General features: G+C 41.2%; 2 protein-coding genes across 2 annotated transcripts; both read right to left on the minus strand.

Annotated features, from left to right (window-relative positions):
- Window positions 1-4,624: 4,624 nt before the first annotated feature.
- LOC143335989 (uncharacterized) lies at window positions 4,625-5,537 on the minus strand. Its single transcript, XM_076755749.1, has 3 exons — window positions 5,450-5,537; window positions 5,076-5,211; window positions 4,625-4,923 (listed from the first exon to the last, which is right to left on the minus strand). Exons 1-3 carry the CDS (start codon window positions 5,519-5,521, stop codon window positions 4,733-4,735), a joined length of 399 nt encoding a protein of 132 aa, XP_076611864.1. The 5' UTR covers window positions 5,522-5,537; the 3' UTR covers window positions 4,625-4,732.
- A 1,126-nt stretch (window positions 5,538-6,663) lies between these two features.
- LOC143336716 (uncharacterized) lies at window positions 6,664-9,006 on the minus strand. The gene is made up of 4 exons (XM_076757005.1): window positions 8,879-9,006; window positions 7,365-7,553; window positions 7,047-7,231; window positions 6,664-6,960 (listed from the first exon to the last, which is right to left on the minus strand). Exons 2-4 carry the CDS (start codon window positions 7,546-7,548, stop codon window positions 6,664-6,666), a joined length of 666 nt encoding a protein of 221 aa, XP_076613120.1. The 5' UTR covers window positions 7,549-7,553; window positions 8,879-9,006.
- Window positions 9,007-16,432: the final 7,426 nt, after the last annotated feature.

Consider the following 16,432-nt stretch of genomic DNA (forward strand, 5'->3'; position numbering starts at 1 on the left):
CCTGTGGACAGTCACACGACAGTTCGTCCTATGCACCATCAGTACACGACCCCATTTCTTAAATAGCCTCTCAGTCACCACAGCTGAAGCTGCCCTTTAGCCAGGCCTGTAAGCCCCAGTGGAGTCGCTCAGTTAAATAAATGGATTACCTAATGAGGCCAGTTTTCTAACCATACAGAGCACAAACACAATGGATTTGAAACCAAGTGACAAGGCCCAGTCAGCCATTATGGGCAAATAAATGTTAAAAAGAAACTGGTTTGGGAAAACATCAAAATGTTCAATTTGATGCCAAAAACATGAAAATGAGCCTTGTAAGCTACTTTTTGTGGGTCAAGACGAACGATAGTTTGTCCCACAAAGGTCCCACTGAGTGTCCCAGTTAGGTATTCCATAGAGCAGCTGAGGAGATATTTTTGTGGACAGACACAGTAGATACTCTGTACTTTTGGCATATGTATGTTAGGGAGCAGGAAAATCATAAATTAATCCATGTGTTTTCATCTGTACACCCAGATTCTGTTGGACTCTCTAAATCTTAAATGTTTTATATCAACACACTGAGTCTCTACTAACCTAACAAAGCATACCATGCAGGCAAGAGCATGTACAAGAGGGAAATTACCTACCTGTAATTGTATCTCTGTTGGAATGATGCAGTGTTTGCTATTTTCTCTTCTCTGTGCCATGCATTTACAAGTCTAACTGAGCCAAAGTGGTCCCAGGCTTTCCAGTGAGCACTCCACTGCTTTATCCAGGGAACATTTTGACGAGAGGGATGGAGGAGGAAGGCATTTCCCTTGTTAACACAAAAAAATGAATCCCCCTGGTTACATATAAGTTTTAGGTAGAGAGAGAGAGAGAGAGAGAGAGAGAGAGAGAGAGAGAGCAGTTTACCTGCCCACCTTCTGCCTTGTTTTATTAGAGCAAATTGTCCATTTTTAGTGATATTAACAGCAAAAGAACTATTTTGTTGCCCATACCATTTGGGGAATTCTTTAACAATTTACCATTTGGGTTCATATGTAAGTGCTCACTTGGGACAGTACTCTATGAGAATTGCATGATCACAAAATTAAAGCAGCGTTGATTTATCTTTTGGCCATTTGGGTGCATATGTCAAGCATTGTTAGCAAACTGTTTCCAGCAGACAACAATTAGCATAAATCTGGAGTCATGTTTTTGGAAGAATGAAAGTCAAATGTTCGCTCTCCATTGCACTTGTCTCCACCACATGCTCCAGAGTTCACCAGCTAGTCACTAACTTTGTCTGTTAGTCTGTTAGTGATTTTGTGGTTATGCAGGTAGCATAGAGCAAGTTTATGAGAGGTTTCAGAGGCTGGAAATCACAAAACAGTCAAAGACATTGGAAGAATCGCATGCTTAAAAATCCAACACCAATCTCCACAATTCCTAGGGAAGAGCCACCATGTTGGTACAGGGAAGCTGCAAAAGTGAGTATATTCAGTGTATCAGCACAGTTGTGCAGAGTTGCAATGTAACAGTTACAGTAATTACAATAATAAATTGACTCTGCTGCATTCTGTTAAAGACCAAAAAAAACTTTTGGATACTAGTTTTCAGCTGCTACATCACTTCCCATATTTGTTTGTGTAACTCACTAATAAAAGAACAAAAACAATGTTTAATATAGCAAGAGGAGTTGTCTCTGCACTTTACCTTTCTGGGCAAAAGGCCTAAAGGATAAGGTTTGTGTGAGAACATTTCTTAAGCTTTGGACATGGACTATTAACACATATCATATGCCAGTCGGTTGATTAACAGGATCACAAAGGGAAAATGTCATATAGTGGAGTCTCACTTGAAGTTTCCCTTTAAGAGAAGACTCAAAAGTCAAGTGATTAAGTGTTGACTGCTCAGAGACAGCAGTGACATATCTGCTCTCTGAAAGAAATCCTTTGAAATAAGACTACATGCCTCTAATGATGCCATGTGTGTTTCTATTCAGTAAATGTCTGGCAGTGCATCAACACATTTATGTTTTTCAACGGACAACAGATGACAGTGGAAGAATTGCCAAGCAAATATATCCATCCAACTTAAACATAAAACAAAGAATGAGTGTAAAATTCATTTTTATTGGCTTTCTATACATATCTGTATATAGCTTTTATCTACCAAGCATGTTTCACTGCCTGAAGGATCCTTTAAATCCTTACAAAACACAACAGCTTGAATGATTTTAAAAAATTAAAGCATGCTTGTAGTATGCGACAGGATATTGTACCTAAGCACACTATGATGATACATTATGTAATGCTTGGTGTATGTTACAAGGAATCTCAGTGTTGTGTACACCACAGCTATTTAGACATGTCATATACACATATGTGTACGTCCACAATACACACTCAGCAGCAGTTTTTTCCTGTGGTAATTTCACACTTCAATCTAAAATCAAATCCTCAGACACTCTGATAAGGCGGAAATGTTTACATTTTGTGAACTGCTGAGATGTTGGCGTGTGGCCTCAATGATCAAAGTGAGCCTACTTTAAAGATGATTTAGCAGCAGCCGATTAAAATAAACACCAAAAAAGAAACGTTAGGGAGGAGAGAATAAATCTTGCTCTTGCTGTATAATATGCCAGAGCCACCAACAGAGGCGAGAGATGGTACAGCTCAGAACAAGACCTAGCCATTATATTGTTCTTAAGCGCTCTCCTATAATAGCAGGTTTAATGCAGGTGGAAATTATGGCGATTATCTCCCCCGCCGAAGTGGGAAACGCTAGCGTTTTTGTGTCAAAGTCATTGTGTGTGGAGGTCGATGGGAGTCGCCTTGTCAATTACAGAAAGCTTAGGGTAGATATAATGCTCTGTTATCCTCCGTCTTCCATCTCATCCACACCAGCCTTCCCATCACTCCTTCACACCACACTGTTCCTCCTATTCTCTCCATCTCTCCCTGTTTCCCTTCATAAAACTATCACCATCTCTGCCTGCTCTGCCTCTTTACCTCCTGTGCATGATCATGATGAGTTACTGAACCTGAAGAGCATGTTTTTGAAAGTGGCAGGCATGAGGAAAGCTGCGGTACAACAATAGCGAATCACAGTGTGAAGTGTGATTCAGGTGCACTATAGAGGAGAATAGTGGGCAGATATTCAGTAGGGGCAGGCAGTGCAGGGCAGGTTGTTTTCTTTGTGTAAGTCCCTTTATGCACTATATGGTAAAAAAGTATGTGGAAACACATGGACACATTTGTTAAACTGAATACTCACAACTTATTTCGAAATACTAATTGTAAATGCTTGTTTACAGGAAGACTCCATGGAGGACCTTTGAGTTAGGATTCTCCCATTCACTTGACTTGTTGTCCTGTTTGCCGATAGTTGGGCAGTCGACAACATGACTTTGCTTTAAACATCAGCAATTACAAGGAATCTCCAAACCCTCATCCTAATGTGCATATTAGTGGCACCCAGGCTTTGCTTACTGTGTAAATAAATGAGGTTGTGTTTTTGCCAGTGAGCACCTGGAAAGTCATTTCTCGCCCCAGGAATGATATCTGAAAAACTGAATTTAGACCCAAGTTCTTCCTAAAGTGCAGAGAAGGTTTCTGAAGTGGTTCCCATTAAGGTAAGTCCTAACACGACGGCATACAGAGATATTTTAGATGCCCCCAACAGTTCAAGCAAGGTTCAAAAAAAAATTTCCTAGCTTGATGGTGAAGAACTTGACTGGCCTGCACAGAGCCCTGACCTCAACCCTTGTCCAACACCTTTGGGATGAACTGGAGCAGTGCAAGCCAGGCTTCATCACCCAACATATGTTTTGGACCTCACTAATGTCCTTGTCTCTAAATGGGAGTAAAACCCTGCAATCAGGGTCTGACATCCAGTGGAAAACCAGAAGAGTGGAGGCTGTTATAGCAGCATCAATGTTCTGAATTGTTATGTGAGCGTAATGTTCAGGTGCCACATACTTTTGTCATATAGTGTGTCACTGCTGGGCTGCATGGCAACATCAGCCTAGATCATCTTCCTTCCTTTTAATCTAATTTAGAGATTACGATTTCAATAAATTTACATTTTCTACAGCACTTTTAGTTTTAGCTCTGCACATCCTGGCTGTGTCTATCATCTCACTACCCAAATGCCTTTCTTTTTTACATTAACTATAAAAGAACACCATTTCCTGGAATCGGATTAATATAATCCCATTGCATGTAATCCGTCACTTTCCAAACCTGCGTAGCCTCTCTATGACAAGCAATATGAGATTATAATATTAATCTCAGTGTTGAATTTGGAGATAAGAGACAGCACTTGTTCTTTGCTGGTGGAGAATACAAGAATGACACACAGAATTTCAGACCAGTGAAAACCTCATAACTAAAATTTCATGCTTTAACGGCAGTCTAAGGGTTTGGTGCTGCAGTATGTGTTGAAATAGCAAATATATCTCTAGGTCCTAAACTCCAAAATACATGGTAGTCAACCCAAAGTTTCTAAAAGGTGATGTTTTATGCAGGATTTTCTTCTGAAAAAACATCAATATGTTGCTCTTACAGTAGAGGAGTAAGACACTATCCTACAGGGAAATTTATTGACTGCGTTGCAGCTTTGGAGAGAGAACTTGTTTCTTGTATGATTGCTCAAAGACTAGCCCAGTATACAATGTAAGGAAAATCTGTTTTGAGTAAAAAGTCATCAACTGAATCTCCATAAGCCCCTGGCCACACTATGGTCTATATCCAGGTTTTCCAGGTTAGGTATGGCAGACCAGTTTGTCGGTTTGGAGGCTGGAGAAGCTCTTGTTTTGGAGCTCCAGAGGACTCACGCACCTCAGGGCATTCCGAGGTGACAGAGTGGCCTTGGTCTGTCCCATCCACTGCACCAAAGAGATGATGTTACAGTCACACTGCCACGGGTTATCATGGAAGTACAGCTTCTTCAGGTCTGAGAGGGGTCAGAAAACAGAAATTATTGTTAAAAATGAATCACAGTGGCATCAACAAATGATGTAGTCATTTTTACTTCTACTAATATGAGTAACTCCTTTGTTCCTGTGAAAATGGGACAGTAAAAAGGCAGGCTGGTGGCAGTCTTACCAGGCATATGGGCAAACATGTTTCCATCCACTGTCTTCAGGCGGTTTCCACTGAGAGCCAACTGAGAAAGCTTGGCCATGTTCCTGAACACATCAGGTGGCAGGAGCTCCAGCTCATTGTTCCTCACGTAGAGTTCCTGGTTCAATATTCAGCACATTTATTTTTGTGGCATTCAGCTGACCAGTGTGCAATAAGAAACTATGTGTAATGCAGTCTCAGTGAACATATGTAACCAGGTGCAAGTGGTAGCTGGATGGTGAATGTAAAATGTTTACTGGTAAGGTCACCTAATTGCCGTTTTCACATTAAACTGATTCTATCTGACCTTTTTTGCTGATTTTCTGTTTGTGTAAAAATCCAAAACACTCCATTACCTGCAAGTTGCTCAGGCCATCCAGTGCTGAAGGGCTCAATGTGGACAGAAGGTTGTTGTCTAGAACCAGCATCTCAAGAGATTGCAGTGGCCCAAATGCTCCAGCAGGAATGGTCTTTAGACTAGATTGGAGAAACACAGAATTCCTTAATTAACATCAACACACTGTACAACCACTGGATCTAAAATGAATGTAAATATCTATTGGATAGTATGAATACACTCTTTTCTCATCAAGTGATGATGGTATACATTCAGTGTACAAACTACAACAACCTCCTCTCTGCTGTTAAGTTTTATATTGTGTTGTCTCATCAATGATGAAATCTATCACTTCTTTTTTTCTCTTTTCTTCCAACAACGCTCCTGTGGTTACTGTGGGAACATGTCACTGCTTTGAGCACTGTCCTAACAAGGCTGTCCTCCCAAGAAGAACGACAGCACTAGTTATTGCAGCAAGTACCTCAAAACATATTTGTTTACATCCAATTGACAAAGTTTCCTAGTGGCTATAGAAATAATGATCGGAGCAAAGGAGGAAGTCAAGTGACACTGCTGCAGAGAAGCATAGTGCATAGGCGGAGCCCAGGGTGGATGGATGGTTCAACAAACAAAATGTCAGACTATCACAGGAGACCTCTGTTTCCTGTTTCCAACCAACAGTCAACGCTGTTTTTGTAAATCATGAAGATGATCATTTCGGAACTCTAACCTGTGTGGTTATTACTGTTACCATGATGATGAAGATCATGGTTTTAGCTCAAACCTTTCCCTTAACCTAACCACATTATTTTTGTGTCTAAACCTAACCACAGCTTTCCCATAGCATTGTCCCATCATAAAACAGATTTACTTTTCAGCAGTGGTTTGTAAACGGTTTTGGAAGGCAAAGACAAATTAAGTCATTTTGCCAAGCTTCTATCTGTCATTCTAGAGGGCATGGACAAACAAGATATTTTGTCATTTAATTTGGACAAGACCCTATCCACAGTCAAGAGCATCGATATTGGATGATTCTGCAAAACCCTGGATTTGTTCACTGATTGTGTTTTTGAACAAGATTTAAAGAATGGTTGGGGTTAGGGAAGTTCACCTTCTTCTCATGCCTATGTCACCAAGATATGCAACAGGATGCAAACTGATGTGAAAGTAAGATTCATCACATACCCATCTGCAACCTTGAACTCCTCACACACTTCACAAAATACAGAGTATCTATCTACTTATGGCATCACAAAGTGCAATAGGTTTGGACCTATTATTGTCTAAGTTCAGGAACATGAGCTGTCTGAGTCCTGTGAAAGCCTTAGGAGAGATCTTCTGGATGCGATTCAGTGAAAGGTCCAGAACTTTGAGGGCGATCAGAGGCTTAAAGGCATTAGACGGGAGCATTGTCAGAGCATTGAGAGGTAGGTCTAAGTCTGACAAGTTCCTCATTCCTGCAAACATCTCAGATTTGAGGGTGCCAATCTGGTTCTGTCCCAGCATGAGAAAGCGAAGGTTCAGGAGATCCTAGAGACAAGAGAGGAACAACAGTTTTGTGGTCAGATTATTGCAATGTGATTATTGTTAGCGTAATTCCTCTGCAGACACTTAACCTGGAATCCCCTTGGTGGAAGGTTGGTGATGTGGTTGCCGTAAAGATTGAGGAGCATTAGTTGCTTTGCACCAGAGAAGGCCTGGGGGTGAATGGACGTGATGGCGTTTCGTTCTAGGTTGACACTCTCAATCTTTGGAACTGATCTCAGAGTGTTAGCCTTCAGGTCTGTGATGCCGTTCTCACCTTTACATACATAGCAGTAAGAAACTTGGTTACTTAAGATGACTGTATGTTTACTGACAGTAAATGCCAGATACATCATCATGTGTCTTGATTGTCACAACAAGGGATGACTGGATAACCACAAAGTACTCACCTAGTTTGAGTATCCAGGCATCAGGGGGCAGTTTGGAGGGAACAGTACGAAGGCCCCTCTTATGACAGTTGACCTCTGACTTTTCTGAACCAGACTTCCTGGAGCATTTACAGACATTGGGACAGCCTTCCACAACCTGCAACATCCATAGGATCACCAGCATCAACCACACTAAGTGCTGCATCTCCCCTGAAGAATGACAGGTGAGGAGTGACGGGTGTGGAGAGAGAGAAAAAGAAAGAGATTGCCTTGGGATAACCTTGACGATGAGAAAGCAGTTTATTATTAGACAATTTGAGTTTGATAATTCTTTACATGTCACACTCTTTTCCTTGGGAAAATACCTTCAGGAACCCATTATTTTTAATATTTATGTGTCTGTGTGTACCAAAGAATCATGTGTATGGAATAAAGATGCCTTTGTCAAGACTGATTAATTATTTATAGCTGAATACTGAGGACCAACCTTGAAATTCCATTATTATGGTAATATCACAGGATCAGCTTGTCAATTACAGTGGTGCCTTCCAATTTCTTTTCATAAGAAAATGGGAGCTTGAACTCCAGCTACAGTCTTTTTAGTACCATCTCAAAAGGGAATTTGGGACTGTAACTTGGGCTTGTCCAGCTCGGACTGCTTAAGCCTCACATTAGCTTCAGATCAACTTTGGAATAAGTTTTTTTTTTTTTTTTTATCCAATGGGACTGTGGATTGTGTCCCCCATAACTTACAATGAAATTGCATTAGGGTGGTATTTCTTAGTGGTCAGCATGAAGCCGTGATCAGTTTCAATGTACTTTTACAGATAAACCTCAAAAATGTACATAAATACATTACTTAAATAAACATACACAGTGACTTTCCATCACTAAGGCAATACAGCAAGTGATTAACAGAATATCACTCTCACTCACACACACACACACACACACACACACACACACACACACTTATAGATAGTTGTTTTTTTCATTTTTATTCCTTTTTATTGTGCATTTGTTTCTCTATGTCTCCTTCTTTATTTTTTATTCTTGCTATTACTGCTTTCTGTAACAACTTAATTTCACCAGCATGGGATCAGTAAAGTTACATCTTATCTCATCTTCTCTCGGTTATCTTTCCTCCCCAAATAAAACCGGGCTAAGTTAAGGTCTGGATAATTACTAAAGTAGAACTAAAAATACAAACAAGCAGTGTTTCTTAAATCATTTGCCAAAATACTTTGACTACACAAAGCGATGTGGAAAATTTGAAAATTATCTGCAGCTAATCCTATTTTGAAGCCCACCGAGTGCAGAGACAATCCTTTGAAACATCAAAAGGAAAGCAGAGCAACAAACCGAGTGCCCACACACACTGCAGTGACACTTTGAAACAAAGAGGAGCTTTTCATCAGTAAAAACACTAATGCCTGATTACCGTTTCAACAGGCTGAGGTGCATTTGATTTCTCCCACTCAACTTGAAAGCTGATCCAAATGGAAAAAACAAAGTAATACAGTTTTCCTCCTTACCTGACCACACTGCTATCACTTTGGAAACAACACCGGATTCTCCAGTTGTCTGGTCACTTTGTTTTCACCCCTCAAACTGGTCTGTAATTAGAAGTTGCACAGAGAAGTAGCCCTGGTGTCAGTGGCCGCTCTTCCACTGAGCTTTAAAAACAAATTTTGTAGATACACAAATTACACTTAAAATTCATTTAAATATCAGAGGAAGCACTGCAAAATACTCAGCTCTCCCTGTGTTCTGAAGCAGGTTGATGAAATAATGCAGCGTGTAAAGCGATCTCTCTAACCTGACATAAAAGCAGCTATAAAACACTTACCAGTCTAGCAGAGTGGGAACACAGCACCAACCTCAGCAGACAGTGAAAGCTGGGTGTGAAACTCCCAGAACCACAAGTTCTGCAATGTCACAGAGCCCAGAGAAATGTGGCGTCTACAGATTATGGCACCAATCCATGTTATACTGCCAGGTCTACTGACTGTGTGTGTGTGTGTGTGTGTGTGTGTGTGTGTAGTATGTTTGCACTGTGTGAGTGTGGGTTGGTGGGTGCTTTGATTCTGTCCTCATGAGAAAGAAGTTTGGGCATTCAAACACAGGGCATTGTCAGCTCTTCAATTTTAAGGGTTTTTAGCAAGATTTGAATTTTAAATGAATATTTCAACATTTTGATAAACTCTTCCTCACTGTCTTTCCAAAACTTAGATGAGAAGATTGATACCACTCTCATGTCTGTCAGTAAATATGAAGCTTCAGCCTGCAGCTTATCTTAGCTTAATGGTCTAGTGTGTAGGATTTAGTGGCATCTAGCAGTGAGGGTGCAGATTGTAACTGAATACACCTGAATACACCTTGCCTCGATGATAAAAACATGATGGGTGATCTCTAGAGCCAGTGTTTGGTTTGTCTGGATGTGTTTGGAAGAGGACCCGCTCAGGGTTTTCAGGTGATTATGCACCAGTGTTAACATACTTTTAAATACCATATTCCATTTCTGCCATAGATCATTCTAAATGTCCCACACTGGTGATTTAAAACAATGGCTGAAACAGGGGGAAAGAGTTAGCCTGGTTCTGTCTAAAGGTTACAAAATCCACCAACCATCACCTCTAAGATTTATTAATCTACAATTTATTTCTCAATTGTTTATACCATGCAAAAACCAAGTCTTGTAGTCTTGCCATACAACCATCAGGGAATACAGGAAGCGCTGGCTGCTGGTTATAGCTTTCTATTTATCATACAGGCCGAAGACTGGTATCAATCTTCTCCTCTAACTCTCAGCAAAGCCTCACGTTAAGATTAATGTTGGAAGTGAGGTAGAAGGCCTTACTGTGCTTATAATGAGGTGCTTGTCAGATCGGCTGTTCCGTTCCAAAGGCAGAATCAGGGAGGGGGCTGTACTTGTGAAATTAAGATTGAAGTCCCCATACAGGCAGGGTCACAGAAGGCAGTACTCCAGCCTAGCATCATCCACATCCTAATAATCATAGCAAAGTCAGTGATCCTTATCAGGGTAAGGAGAAATTCATTTAAGCGTTTTAAGCATGGGGTCACAGGCAATATTTTCAGCTGAGCTTTGTTTTCAAGGCAAAAACTGATTGAAAAGTTCCATTCATCACTATGTAAATGAGTTACAAGATCACAAAATAATAAAGTAGCGTATGAGTAATGAGGAAGGTAATTGAAATATTTTAATAACTGTAGCCACCAGGGTCCTTCCTGGTTTGCATCACAGTTAAAGATGTAATGCTGCCAAGGATCACAAATCATATGCAAATATTCAGTAATTAAGTTTTCAAGATTTAAATCAGGTTTTCCAATAACAAAGACAGCCATTCTGTGACCTTGAGAGTTATGATATGTATGAATTACTCTGTGTTTCTGGAAACAACTCAACATTCTCCTCTGTTCCCTGTGTTCCCCTCCTCACCCCTCTGTTTCATGTCAGTCTCTCCCTGTGTCTGTCTGTGTGTGCCTATGTCTGGACTGGGTGTTTCCCTGCAATCTCAGTTCACCTTCACCTGCTCCCAGCGCCAATCAACCACCACAGCTGCAGCCAATCCACAATCATCTACAACAGGAGTTTAAAAAAAAAAAAAAAAAAAAAAAAAAAAAACAGATCTCCTCACCAGTCTTCACCAGATTGTTGTACTCACCAGCCTGGTAACAAGTCTTGGTCACCTTAATAAAGTTGGACACACCAAATGAAACAGAAATAGTTTTGTGCTACATTAAAATTAGTATTTGGATTTGTCCTTAAGTGATGATACAATGTTGGTGTTCACAAATGAATTGGATAGAGTGAGAATGATAAAGTTTAGCACTAAAGATAGCCAAGTCTTTCCCTGGCAGTGCTGCCTTGTATCGAGGCTTACATCCCTACTCAGCTTTCTGTCACCTATTTCTGTTATTTTGCCATTTCTTCCATTGGAGGTACTGCACAATGGCCTTGAATGATCATCTGCGCTCCATCTGTACTAAAACATACCAAAGCAATGAACTTAAAGTCGCTTAAAGCTGGAGAGTGAACTGTTGTTTCACAGTGGGATCTATAGCACTTTAGCATCCCTTTAACATTACAGGAAAATTTGGTTGTAATCCCTGTTTGGCATACAGGTACACATATAACAATATATATATTTAAATTGTCATATTTTATGCTCTTATTTTAGTAGATGTGTCATATTTTAGTAGATGTGTCATATTTTAGTAGATGTGTCATGCACCAATTTCACCAGAAAAAATTCCTCGTATGTGTAAAAGCGTACTTGGCAATAAAGCTTTTTCTGATTCTGATTCTGATTCTGATGTCTGCATCCTGCAAATAAAGTTAAAGTGCAAGACTGGACATTTAGTTACTGCAACAGAGGCTCCGGCCTGGAAGCAGAAATGACCTCACTGGTTATATTAAATTTGATGGGCAGAGCTAAAGGACAACAGTTTCAGGTGCTCTCAATTACAGGTTCATCTTAACCAGATGGAAAAAGTTGAATTTTTATGGGTCAAACTGTTAAAAAGTTTTACACATGTTCAAACAAAGCAGTCATTGTAATTCATTTTAAACAGCTAGACAAACATCATAATGTCAGATACTACATTATGTCCATGCTGGGAGGTTGGTGTGGTAGTTTGCACATCTTCCTCTGTGGCAGTCAGTGACACAAATTGTTCCATAGCCATGTTGCATGTGGAAGTGGGTCAGGACAGTAATTCCTTATGAGAGGAGAGAGGAGAGGAACTGCCAAACATGTCACTCTCTGTTACACAGCAAAGAAAAGACTGAGGACTCCAAGGATGGAGAGGAGAGGGGAGGGGAAGAGGCACAGAGAGACACAGAGAGACTCAGACACAGAGAGGGAGAAAGAGGGACAGAAACAGAAGGAAATGGGAGAAGAAACGGTGAGGAAACAATGATGGAGCAGAAGGGTGGAGATTTAGAGGCAAGAGAGCAAGCCAGAGAAGCGGGAGGAGAAAGAGAAGATCAGAGTGAAAGGAGGAACACAGAGACAATGAGGCCGCGTGAGAAGAAACAGAGAGGGAGAAACGGTGCAAGAGATAGGTCGAAAAAGCAAGAATAAAAGGAGAGGTGGAGGAGAGCACCCACCGAGACTGAGCCGTGCGGCACAACGCTGGGATTAATCGAGACATGCGCTGGAAAAGAGGCGGCAGATAGACAGCTGTGCTGACTGGACGCATTCTTTTGTCAGAGAAAGAGGAAGATGAAAGATCCTTTTCAAACCTGCCCAGTACACACACACACACACACACACACACACACACACACACACACACACCTACATATATGCACAGTAGGCCAGCCATCTGGAAGAGTGTCATTAGCCAGCCCTCATAAAGATGGGGGGGAGACCAAGAACAGATAGAAGAGAGACAGAGAGGTGAGAAGGGAGAAGGCAGCAGTGTGTGCATGTGTGTGCGTGTGCGTGTGTGTCTGTGAGTGTGCAACAGAGGGGCAAAAAGGCAACTAGTATGGCAAAGCAGGGACAGGGACAATGAGAGAAGAAAGAAATGAAAGCTGACTGGTAAAAGGCCAATATCAGTCAATAAAAATCAAATCTCTCTTCTTTTTGAAAATCATTAAAGGAGAAGTCTTGTGATATTCTGCATTATTCTTATTGTCAGCGAATCCAATGAAAAGACAAAAACTATTCTGAATTTATCCGTCTAACACGTGTTGCCTGTGTATCCGCAGCCTGACGGGCTATAGCTTATTCCCCTGTGCCACTGGAGCTCCACGGGTCCTTCTCACAGCAGACGCTTTGACTTGTCACAGTAGGGAAAGCACAGGTGTTACTAATAACACTAACGACTCCATTCCATTCAAGTGTCTCAGTAAGCCTTGACAATGTGACAGTGAGCCAGCATGAATAATACCAGGACCCTGAAAGTGAAGCAGCCATCATTCATTTTATTTACACCTGTGCTTTTCCCACTGTGATGTATAAAACGCTCATCTGTGGGAAGGCTTATAGGTTGTCCAACAAGACTAAGTGCATTTTCAAGATTGCTCTGATGAGCTGCTGAACTTGAATTTTCTCCTTGGTTTGCGTTCAGCAAGCCAAAATGTCAAACCAAAATGAACAAAACAATGAAGGTTTGAAAAAGCCATGCCAGCAGCATTTTGAGGTTGAGCTTAGCCACCACCATCTTTTTTTTTTTTTTTCATCCAAATTTTAGTCCTGTGGAGAACGTCAACACATGGTGGCTTTAGGGGAAAAGTCACAGGGAAGTCATTTGGTTTCGTCTCGTCATGACAATTAATGTACCAAATTTCAGTGCAATCCAACCAATATTTCAAGATGGCACCCAATTCTAAACATTTTAAAAGACAGTCTTCATTATAATGCAATGGACGTGGAGCTAAATGCCAAAGACAGGCTGGGTAAGTGGAATAGCATTGAGAGACAAACTAATGCACAGTTGGTTTTGGTCTTTTCATGGGATTTGCTGAGGAAGGGAAATATAGAATAACGCCAGCCTTATCCTTTAAGTCTTGTTGAATGACAGAATTCTGGCACTGCTTAGCTCGATGTATACTATAAAATTAGATCATTATGAACATTTGTCAACCTAGACAGATGGAAAAGAACATGGCTAAAATGTATGCTGTTGGTTTAATCCCTCACTAAATCCTTGGATGGAACCAAAATAAAGTAAGAAAACTCCTGAAAGAGAGGAGAGAAAAGGAGATGAAGGAGGAGAGTGAGAGCTGGAGTAAGACAATTAATAGAGAGATGCAGAGAGAGAGAGAGAGAGAGCAAACAGGTCTGATGATGACTGGCTGATAAATGCCTCTGTCTCTCTCCACACAGCCATCTGAAGCTGTTTACAGCCACTCTACTCACAGCAGATGGCTATTCATTTTGTATGGCAAGCTTCCAATCGAAGCGTTTGTTAACAATGGCCCAGTGCCATCAGATCAAAGCTAATAGTGATCAGATGGCGTTTTTATGGAGGAGCCCGTCATTTGCAGTGTCTCCCAAAAGCTTGACTGTCAATAAACGGCTGCTGTAAGAGCGATGGGTGCACCAAGTGCTTATTGATGAAAAGACTTGAGTTTACACAGAGTCAATAGACTGCAAATGGCGACAGTAAGTAATTGCCTGCTGGTGCAGTGGATTGCACTCCTCAACATCAAAGGGGGACCGTTTATGAATTCAGAAGGTAGTGCTCAGGTTTATGACAAGCCAGCCAGTGTCAGTGAACATGAATGACACTCTTCCAGTGTTAGAAATTAGCTGATGAGCAATCTGCAGTGTCATCAATATGCATTCTGGAAATGTTCCAAAGACTATAATTGCTCAGGGACGGCAGGAGAGCACCCAAAGGGGACATTCTGGGGATAACATATTATTAGTTACAGGCTTCAAATGAGTTCTAAGGTCAATGAGTAAAATGCCTGAACTGAGTTTATGGGGATTTAACTCAACAGGATGGTAAAAAAAATGCTTTCATTCTTACACTGCAAGCAAGCTTAAGTGGTGCACTTTGTTTGTGCAGTTCAATGACCTCTCATTCTGTCGCCCTCCCACTGCAGTGAATATCAGATGACATGGGAAGACCAGTGTGGTGTAACAAAGAGGACAGCACCAGGGAGGAAAATATCTGCTGTGTCTCGCATTGCAGCTAGCACAGATAACAAACGTCCTGATCCGTCCCTTTTTAAGGCTGGATCTACGGGGCGTTTTTCTGTTCAAAGTGGTAGCGGACCAAAGATTGCGTCCGGTTTTCAGAACGCTGTGGCAAGGTCATCACTGGTGCTGAGACAAATCACATCAGGACTGGTCAGCACTTGAAGGCTCAGATTTCTCTCTGCTGCACAGCTAAAACACAGCAAACACACACAAGTGCATGCAGAAGTAGTTATAAAGAAGATACAGACAGAAAGGAGAGTCACTGACATATTGTCATATGATTCTTTGCAGAGCGAGTAAGGAGAAAGGAAGAGTTAACGTTAATTATACTTAATTTAAAGCAACTATGAAAATGTTGAATAGTCTCATTAGCACATTCTCCTGTCATAGCAAGCACATGTTTAAGCAAAAAACACTAAATCCTACCTGCCCAGCAACAACCAGCAGACAGGAGACAGCAAACTTAGCAATAACTTACATTAGACTATTAACAAGTTGCTCCTGAGCGCTAAGTTTGCCTCATATAAATAGCATTCGGAACAAATTAGCCATGATCGACTTACCTGTGCTTACAGCTTGTTTCCACTGCCCCCAAGTGGACAAAAAATCAATTAATGCTGGTTTAAGTCTGGATTTACAGCTTTCATTTAGCCAAGGGCTGCCCATTGATGGTTCACTGTTCAATCCAAATTTGAATAGGTGACAGAGGGTTTGTCTCTCCATCATCTGTCATTTGATCTATTATTTCTAATTATTAATGTTGATTTGCTGAGGTTTAAAGTCAGTTTCCTCACTGTGCAAAATAACTGTTCATTGTGAAGGATGACAGCATGGACGTTACTGCTTCATTTGTAATCCAGGAAACAGCGTTAGGTCTTACAAGTGCAACTAAGACTGAAAGCCTTTGAGATTTCAGAGCATGCTGTTCTGTGATGAGATGCTTTGGGTGCTAACAACAGGCCTTCTGGGCAGGTTTCTATCAGGCAGATGTTGACTGTAATGGTGCTCAGGCAAGCATGACCAGCCCAAGCACCTATTCCCCCCATGCACCAGCTCAAGCAGCCAAGTCAAATCAACCATTGTCTATTTAAAGGACTTCGATTGTTCCCTCCAGGCTAATGGCTCATCACACGTTAGACCCCGTGCTCGGTCTCCTCTTAGATTTACTATGGGAACACTGAGTCTGCAGGGGCACTGCTAGACCAGAATGAACGCACATTATCACCATGGCAATGGGAGACACAGCCTCCTGCATGGCTCTCTAGCCTCACCTACTGACAGATGGTGCGCAGTACTTCTCAGTGTTTACATGGGTTTTTGTACATTATTCAGAGGGTCAAAGATGAGGTCCAGGGACCATCTTGGAGTCCTTCAGTCAGTTCAAGGATGCAATATACAGTAAGGTAC

The sequence above is a fragment of the Chaetodon auriga genome, chromosome 18, assembly GCF_051107435.1.
Source record: "Chaetodon auriga isolate fChaAug3 chromosome 18, fChaAug3.hap1, whole genome shotgun sequence".
In the NCBI taxonomy this organism is placed as follows: domain Eukaryota; kingdom Metazoa; phylum Chordata; class Actinopteri; order Chaetodontiformes; family Chaetodontidae; genus Chaetodon; species Chaetodon auriga.